General features: G+C 34.9%; 1 protein-coding gene across 9 annotated transcripts in view; it reads right to left on the reverse strand.

The window, feature by feature from the left end:
• Positions 1-10,000, reverse strand: part of brat (tripartite motif-containing protein brain tumor) — a 133,621-nt gene that overhangs the window by 2,838 nt on the left and 120,783 nt on the right. For all 9 annotated transcript variants that reach the window (XM_085662133.1, XM_085662131.1, XM_085662132.1 and 6 more), the window contains one exon: positions 1-595. This exon is cut by the window's left edge and continues 2,838 nt beyond it. In XM_085662133.1, coding sequence (XP_085518259.1) covers positions 1-576 — 576 coding nt within the window. In that variant the 5' untranslated portion in view covers positions 577-595. The remainder of the gene's footprint in view (positions 596-10,000) is intronic.

Genomic DNA, 10,000 nt, shown 5'->3' on the forward strand with positions numbered 1-10,000 from the left:
AACTTCTGATACGTGGGCGCAATCATGCAATGGACCAGGATGATCGGTTATAGTACATTCCTTACATACCAATACAGTACACGCGCGGCAAAAATATTTCAATAGTTCTTGCTTATGACGCGGACAGAACAATGTTTTTTCCTCATTACTATTACCACCGTTGATAACGAGATTGTTCTTAGGCAATTCCGTTGTTGAATTGCCTCCGTTGTTTACAGTCTCCAATTTCGAATCCCCGAGATTTAATACTCGGTGACCTTCGAAACAATGCATAAACTGATGGGCCATAACGCAATTTGGACAAAGGAAATTGGCGCAATCGAAGCAACGGGCTACCGCGTCTGATTCTGTTGACTTGCACCCGGTACAACGTACGCCGGCGGCACCACCAAGACGGCAACGGGGACAGGCCTCCCCTGCTTTAGGTGCGTCCAGGCAGAGGTCGCAACTGTCGACGTCGCAGATTGCCGAGTCGCTAGCAGGTGGGGAACTGCCGCTCACCGTTAACGGAGACAGCGAGGCCAGGGACCCGAGGGAATTCGCGCGCGATTCCAGCGAGGGTGTCGGCGAGGCCATCTTCAATCAACCGGCATCCCTGTAACAAATAATTTAATTCCATATTATTTCATTTATTTTTCCAAACAATTTCATATTAATATTTATCCATTTAATATTATCGCTTATTATTAGATACATATATATATATATATATTTATATCTTTCTAACCTATTACGAACGACGTTTTTCTCACATTTACTTTTTATTATATCCAATATACGATATTTTTTACTTATATATATATATATAGATATGATGTTATATTATATATAAATCATTTAAGAAATCTTGCAGCAATATTACGTCCCGTTAAATACAATTAATCTTTCGTTTTATTTATTAAGATATTTCCAAAGGTTGATTGGCTACTACTAACGTAGCGATCTTAACGATCGTTCGATCATAATATCAATGAGTATTATTGTTACTCGAACGAAAAGTTAAAGACGACTGATCCCCACTTATCAACGACGGACCACGCCCTTTCAATGACTTCATAGATAAACACATACCAAATATCACCGATAAACAATACTACTTGCGTTACGTTGTATATTACGATACAAATTTCGAGAATATATGTATACATATATCCTTTACTTTCTAATATCAATCTATTTATAATATTTTTATATAACGTTCGATACAATGATCATATAATTTAAGTACACGTAAATTAAAATTAGAAATATACTATGGAAAATTATCTTAATAAAAATCTCGTTTTGATAAAATCACAGCTAATCTTTTGTTCGTTGAACGAATTATAATACGATTTTTATCTGATTTTTTTTTTTTTTTTTTTTTATAAATTAAAAACAGATATTTATTTTTATCTGAGAAATTTTCTTTTTTCTTTTCTTTTTTTCTTTTTTTCTTTTTTATCCTTAAAAGTTAGACAATTTTATATCGATAAAAGGTAAAACAATTTATAGAAATTTCAAATCAATTTATTATACCTATTACATTTATATAATATATAGATATAATAATATATAATCGTATATATATATATATATATATATATATATAATTTAGTATATAAAAAAAGAATTAGATAAAAAAAAAAAAAGAAAAAATAATCAATCGAATACGCGTATATAATATACAGTGTAATTTTCAAACGATCGTATACATGGAAACGCTACACGAGTGAAAAAAAAAAAAGAAAAAGAAAAAAAAGAAGAAGAAAAAAGAAAAGAAGATAAATAAAAAAAAGAATGAAGTATTAGAAATACTCGGATTATTTTAAACATCTTCGAAGGAGCGTCTCTGTCTTTCTCTCACTCTCTCTCTCTCTCTCTCTCTCTCTTTCTATCTAACGAATATAAGAAGTTACAAGAGGAGTTTGTAGTTTAACCGACGAATGCCGACTGGCTCTAAGGAATTCACTTCCGGCCAACTCATCCGAGTATCAGCCGAGGTAAGCGCTTTCAACATTCAAGGTCATGGCAGTGAACGCTCACCGAACTCTCGACGTCACATGAGGAAGATTCCCGAGGACCACCCATATGTATATTCCATATTACATACATACATATATATATAAAAGTATGTATGTATGTATGTATGTATGTATGTATGTATGTATATGTATATATATATACATACTTATTTATTTATACATACATACACACATACATATACCTATACATATATATATATATGTGTGTGTGTGTGTGTGTGTGTGTATGTGTGTATAGATGTATTTATGTGTGTCTTCGCTCTATTCATTTGACATGTCACCCACGACGAAAAGCAAACACAAGAGAGAGACAGAGAGAGAAAGAGAGAGAGAGAGAGAGAGAGAGAGAGAGAGAGAAAGAGACAGAAAGAGAGAGACAGAAATAGTGACGGAGGGGATAAAAAAAAAGGAAAAAAAAAAAAAAACAGATAAAATGTACCACAGAAAAAAAAAAAATAAAAGGAAAAAAAATGAAAAACAAAACAAAACAAAAAAAAAAAAAGAAATCGAGACACAAAGGAGACGACGGCAGGCATTGTTCCTCGACTATACAGGAGATCCTTTTGGTTTCTCTCTTCACGGGACTATTCCCACGCGAGTAGGATACCACATACCACCATCTTCACGGTGTGTATAATACTTTCCTGTAGCAAATTCCATCACCTCTCTTTCTCTCTCTCTCTCTCTCTCTCTCTAAACAGGCACGCACACACACATTCCTTCTCTCTCTCTCTCTCTCTCGCTCTGTCACTATATTTACAACGAGTAAGAGGCTAAGCTCGTCTCTTTAATTAAATCACTTGGGCTGCGGGCAGACGGGTGTACATATATGTTTCACCTGAGTGCTCTCGTAGAAAAAGGACAGGAAGATAGAGAAAGATAGATAAAGATGTGTATATATATATATATATGTGTATAAAGAGAGACAGAGAGAGAAAGAGAGAGAGAAACGTTGGTATCCTTCGGAATCCAAGGTCACCAATACGAAGGTTATCGTACTTCTCCCACTCGCTGAACGAATTTACAGACTCATACGCGACAGGCCTCTTTTTATTCACTCACTCACTCACTCACTCACTCACTCACTCACTCACTCACTCACTCACTCACTCACTCACTCACTCACTCTCTCTCTCTCTCTCTCTCTCTCTCTCTCTCTCTTTCTTTCTCTCTCTTTCTTTCTTTCTCTTAACGAAAGACACGACAGAAAGATAGATAGATCTACGGATAGATAGATAGAGACAGACAGACAGACAGACAGACAGACAGACAGACAGACAGATAGACAGACAGAGAGAGAGGGGGGGGATAGAAAATTGTTAGAAAAAAGTGAAACGAACTGAGGAAGAACAAAGAACGTTCCATTCTTAATTAAAAGAAGAAAAATCGAAAAAAAAAAAAAAACAAAAAAAAAAATGTTCCTACGCAAAGACCAAAGCTATGATTTTTTCCTTCTATGTTCTCTCTCTTTCTCTCTTTCTCTCTCTCTCTCTCTCCCTCTCTCTTTTTCTCTTACATTAGTACATTCGTGCAGGAATTTCGATCGTGTCCTGAGATAAGAGGTGAATGCTCCTTAGGGAAATACTTCTCCTACCTTCGTCTTTCTTTTATCTTTCTCTTTTTCTTTCTTTCTTTCTTTCCTTCTTTCTTACAGAGAGGGCAAGGAAGAGATCATGGTTAGCATATTGAAATCGAGATTCTCATAGGTACGTATCTTATGTAAGTTCTTATTATTAGTTTTAGAAGCGTCACAGGACTGTTTGTTGAATCATCATCATCTCTCCCTCTCTCTCTCTCGCTCTCTCTGCTTCTAACGTTAAAGTTCATTTTCATTTTTAATATATATATATACAACAATACAAATTCATGGAATTTTATATTATACTTTCATATTCGTTTGCGAAATACATTTCGTAAGAAAAACATTTCTATTTGAAAACGAAGAATTAATTTTATTCCCTCGAAGAACGTCCCATGTATGATAAAAATTTTATTAAAAAGGAAAAAAAGAACAAAGTAGAAAAACGAATACAAAAAAGGAAAAAAAGAAAAGAAAAGAAAAGAAAAAGAGGAAAAAAAAAAAAAAAAAGAACAGGAATAAATATATAATCGATTGATATAATCGATTCGATAAATAATTCTCAACGAGTTCAATCGTTAAATCGATCCTTAGCATAAAGAAGGAGCATCATAATTTCGTATTTATAAATTATATTCGATTAAGAGGAAATCTTCAACAATAAAATAAATTAAATCGAATTATAATATACGGATAAATTTTCTATACGTAATCTCAGTAATAATATCGATCGGATTATTAAGAAAATCTTTTTGAAAATGTAAATTCGTACGAAATCAATGATGAAACAAATGTTACCAACCAACTGATCAACCAACTGACCAACCAACTGATCAACCAACTGACCAACCAACCAACCAACCAACCAACCAACCAACCAACCCAACGTACCATCGAACCAACCAACCAACCAACGAACCAAACAACCAATCAACGAAGAAAGAGGGTAAACATTGGTGTCTCTGTTTATCTCTATCTGTGTAAGTGTATGGTATACGCGATGGTATGCGTGTTGGTAACAGGGTGCGTGCACCCCTCGATCGATGAACGTCGTTCAGGGGTCACGCTGTGCTGCTTGCTTCCCCTTCCTCTTTATCCCCCCTTTTCTCTTCATCCTCCCTCTCCACTTCACTCCTCACCTATCCCTCTTATCCGTATGGCCCTGGAATGGCTCGATTCTCTCTCTCTCTCTTTCTCTCTCCATCCCTTCTCTTCCTCGTCGGCCAGTGCCAGCAGACTGGTATAAGAGTGGGGAGAACGAGAGATAGAAAGAGAGGAGACAAAGAGAGAAAGAGAGAAAAATATATATATATATATACACACACATCACACACATTACACACACACACACACACACACACACACACACACATATATATATATATATATATATATATAGGTACTAGTTCATCCGCCACGATCTACGACCTTGGACGAGAAAGGTCTCGAAGCTGCTCCGAAAGTCGTGAGAAAGTCGACTCTTCTCTTCTCTTCTCTTCTCTCTTTCTTTCCGTTAGTCTGTCTTTCTCTTATTTTTCTTTTCTCCATTCGTTCTTTTTTACTGTTGTTTTTTCTTCGTTCTTTTTTTTTCCCTTTTTTTTTTTTTTTTGTCATTTTTTCATTGCAATCGAACTCTGACAATATCCGGGTGTCATTATTATACGAATTAATTTTTTAATTGAGCATTGACAGGAATTTTTCAAAGGATTCCCTTCCCTCTTCTACCCCTTGACGCCTCTTTTATCTTTTATTTATTTTTTTTTTCTTTTAGTCTTTTTCTGGTCGCTTTTCTTTTTTTTTTTTCTTTTCTTTTTTCTCTTTTCTCTTTTTTTTTTTTTGCAATCGAACTTGGACAAAATCCGATGTCTCGTATTTAGCGAATTAATTTTTAAACGCGCGCAAACACACACACACACACAGAACGCATATGTGTGTCATCGTTGATACGGTTACAGATTATTTAGAAAATTTGATAAAATATTAGAGCGATTTTCTTTTTTCTTTTTTTTTTTTTTGTTTTTTGTTTTTTTTTTCAAATGGAAAATCCTCTTGGTGCGAATTTAGAAGAAATTTTCAGAGATGATGAAATCTTATCATCTCTTTCAATATAATTTTACTTTTAATATTGCTGTATATATATATATATATATATATATATATATATATATATTTCTTCTATAAGACGTGAATTGAATATGAATAACTAAAAAAAAAAAAAAAATAAATAAAAATAAAAATAAAAAGTAAAAATAAAAGCAAATAAATATTTAGAAAAATTTACGATCTAACGTAATTTTTCTTTCGAATAAAATGCAACTTTAATATCTACTACGAATGCGTATCGACACTTTTTTGATACATACTTCCTAGGGGAGAAATAGATCAAAGGGGAAAAAAAAAAAAAAAAAAGAAGAAAAAAAAGAAAAAGACGGAGAAGAAGACGGAAAAGAGAAAAAGAAACTGGCGCACATGAAACTTTCTAGACGCAACCCAACTCAATACATACATACATACATACATACATACATACGTACATACATACTTTTCCATCGAGTTACATAGTTTATTGGAATTTGTAATGCAGTCGATAAAACTCAAATCGTCAATAATCGAAGTGCAAAATGAAATATTTAAATAGTTCGTAGAAAGGGCAAAGAAAAAAGAAAAAAAGAAAAAAAAAAGAAAAAAGAAAAAAAAAGAAAAAAAGAAAAAAATAAAAAATGAAAGAGTTAGATCAAAAAAATATTAAAAAGATCAAGATCAAGATCAAGATCAAGATCAATATCAAGATTAAGATTAAGATAGGGAAGAAGATCTTAATGTGAAAATTGAGATTAAGATTAAGATCAAGATTATTAAATTAATATCAGGGGAGATCAATAATCAAGATCGAGAAAGTGATAATATTGGAAGCTTGGCGAAGAATTTGAATCCATTGAAACATTTATTATTATTATTATTATTATTATTATAATCGTGGAATCTTTAGGATTGTTCTAAAACAAGAGCATCACTATTTAGTAGTACCAGGTAGTACTCAGTACCAGAACCAAAACACTCAAACAGCATCAGCATCAGTACTCAGCATCGGCATCAGTACTCAGCATCAGCATCAGTACTCAGCACCAGAACCAACAACACTTAGCATTAACATCAGCAGCATCAGTGTATCAGTGTATCAGAACCAGCAATAACACCGGCAACAGCAATACCAAGAGCATGGAAGAGTAGAAGCAGAATCAGTAATGGAATATCGAAGTCATTGACTTCAGTGAGTTGAAAAAGGAGAAGGTTAAAGAAGGGGAAAAGAGAGGATGGAAGGATAAGGCTAAGGATGAAGTTGAGGATGAGGGGATGAGGTTAAGGATGAGGGAATGAGGATAAGGATGAGGATGAGGGAATGAGGATGAAAATGAGGAATCTCGTAAGTTAGGATATCCCACGTCTATTCATCTTCCTATTTTTTTTTCTTTTTTTTTTTTTCTCTACTTCCGAAGGAAGTAAAGAAACAAGACAAAGAAGACGAAGAAGAAGAAGATGAAGAAGAAGAAGAAGAAGAAGAAGAAGATGGGATATGTAGTATAGATACTACGAGAGTATCCTTTTATTAAAGTACACCGGGCGTCCGAGTACGCGCCAACGGCATTAATTCTACCGGCTGTCTAGGCGATCCGATCTCTCTCTCTCTCTCTCTCTCTCTCTCTCTCTCTCTCTCTCTCTCTCTCTCTCTCTCTCTCTCTCTCTGATTCTTTCTACAGGAGGAAGAAACTCAAGGGCGAGCCATAAATCTTGCCACAGCCCGTTGTCGGGTCACCTTTGTAAAACCAGTACTTGAAGAGACTAACCGTGTCTATGTGTCTGGTACAGTCCATGTGTGTGTGTGTGTGTGTTTGTACGTAAACTACAATGAAAAAGAGATGAAAAATAGCAAAAGAGAGAGAGAGAGAGAGTATCTGTGTGTATGCGTTAGTACGTATACATATGGGTTTCATCGAGTCGAAGAAAGATCCTCCATTTTCCTCCTCTAATCGACGATTTACTTCAAAAAAAAAAAAAAAAAAAAAAAAAAAAAAAAAAAAAAAAAAAAAAAAGGGAAAAGAAAAAGGGAAAAAAGAAATTGCAAGCCTTTTTCTTTTTCCCCTTCCATCAATGTGTACCTACTAGCATGCCGCACACTATTATCTTCTTGACTCGAGTAAAATCTGATGGGATCAATGCGTAACTATGGGGTATTTTATTTTGATGACACGTTTTAAAGACGATTCGAGCGGAATTCTTTGATAAGAATTAGGGGATTACAGATTATTTATGATGATACATGACCAACGACGATGATGACGACGATGATGATGATGGTGGTGGTGAGGATGATAGTAATGGTGGTATATCATTTTTAAATGGCTGAAGTAAGACACCATGGTTCCTGAGATTCCCATACGATGATAAAATATCATACATGCGGGACGATTGTTGGCAAAGAAAAGAAGAAAAAGTGAAAGAGAAGAAAAGAAAAATGAAAGAACAAGAGGAACGAAGAAAAAAGAGAGAGAGAGAGAGAGAGAGAGAGAGAGAGAGAGAGAGAAAAGAAATAACAAAATAATATAAAAAAAAAAAAAAAAAAAAAAAAAAAGAAAAAAGAAACAAAAATTAAAATAAAAATAATAAATATAAAAAAAGACTAAAGAACAACGACGAAAAAAGTGTTATGAGAAATAAAGAAAGAAAGAAAGAAATAAAGAAAGAAAGAGAGAAAGAGAAGGATCTATAATCGCGGAATCATAGAGAGAAAAGAAAGGAAGGAAGGAGAAAGAATAAAAATAAGTAAAAGAAAAAAAAAAAAAAGAAAAAAAAAAGAAAAAAAATGGAGAAAGAAAAAATAAAACAAAATGAAAAGGAAATAAGAAAAGACGTAGAGACGGAGAGAGGGTGGAGGCGAGGGGGGAGGTTAAAGGAGGAAAATGTTAAGATTCCAAGAGTTTCATAGGGTAGATGTTCGTAAAGGAAGGGAACGAAGAAGGGGAACGGCGGGAGGTTAGGGGAAGGAGAGGTTAAGGGGAAGGGACGAGATCGTAGAGAGCAGACCCCGGTTGAATGCACTGTAGGAAAGGGTGGCGGACGGCGCGTCTGGTTTCTATGGAAACACATTGCATCGACCGCCCCAACCCTCGTAGACCCGACCGGGGGTCCGACGAGGGTCGCGTCCGTCACTGTTAACGTAGGAGAGGAGAGGGCGCAAACCGGAGAAGACCGAAAGGTGGGGGATGTGAACGCAGCAGTCCAACTCCCTTTCTCCCTACTCCTCTCTCCCTCTTTCTCACTCTCTCTCTCTCTCTTTCTCTTTCATTCCTCGCTCTCTCTCTCTCTCTCTGTCTGTCTCTTTCTCTCTTCCTGTCTGTGTGTTTGTCTGTCTCTCTTTCTCTTTCATCCTTGGAAAGAGAGAAGGGGAAGAAGAAGGAGGGGAGAGAGGGAGAAAGAGAGAGAGAGAGAATGGCAGCCGGCGGTGCATCGCCCTTCGACGCGGCACACGGCAATGCGTGTTTCTCTTATCTACAGGGTGATCGATAAATAAAGGGGTAGATTAATAAGAATTAATTTTACCTTTCTTCTTATCGATATCTCCATATAATTTCGTTTCTTAATAAATTCTGAGTAAATAATTTCTCTAAGGCGAGGTGGAGGTGGAGGGGGGGAATGGGGGAACTAATTTAATGTATCTTTTGATTTAACTTTTTTATATATATATATATATACGTACGTATGTAGTGTGTGTGTGTATGTATGAAACGAAATACTTCTCATGTTTTTTTTTTTCCAAGGACAGACACGACATTTGTACAAAATTAAATAATTTGTATGGTGGTGGGTTTTTTTTTCTTTCTTTTTTTTTCCCTCGCTTTTCTTTTTATCTTACTTTTTTTCTTTTTTCTTTTTTTATCTTATTCCTTTATCTTAGTAGATAATGGAAATATCTTTCTCTTTTTTTCTTCTCTTTTCTTTTCTTTCCTTTTCCTTTTTTTTTTCTTTTTTTTTTTTTATCTCTGTGTCATTACTTTAAACGGTGAATTTGGATAAAATCAAATGAACGATTGGATAAAATTAAGTTCGGTGTTTCTTTCCTCTCTTTCCTTTTCCTTTTTTCTTCCACCCCCTTTCTACCCTTTTACGAACGAATCCGCGTGTTTCTTTTCCTATCTCTTACAGGGTGATCGAGTGAAATAAGGGTAGATCAAAATGATATCCTCGAATAACCTTGTGCATAAAAGATAACGTTGTTTTAAACGAATTTAAATCTATATGGATGAGCCGATGCGTAAAAATTCAACTAACATTTTATCAGAGCGCGTATTTCTTTTTAATTTAACGTCGGATCGATAGATAAGCAGTAAGAGATTAGGAT

Source organism: Vespa mandarinia, chromosome 17 (assembly GCF_050613455.1).
Source record: "Vespa mandarinia isolate Hongniang chromosome 17, ASM5061345v1, whole genome shotgun sequence".
Classification (NCBI taxonomy): domain Eukaryota; kingdom Metazoa; phylum Arthropoda; class Insecta; order Hymenoptera; family Vespidae; genus Vespa; species Vespa mandarinia.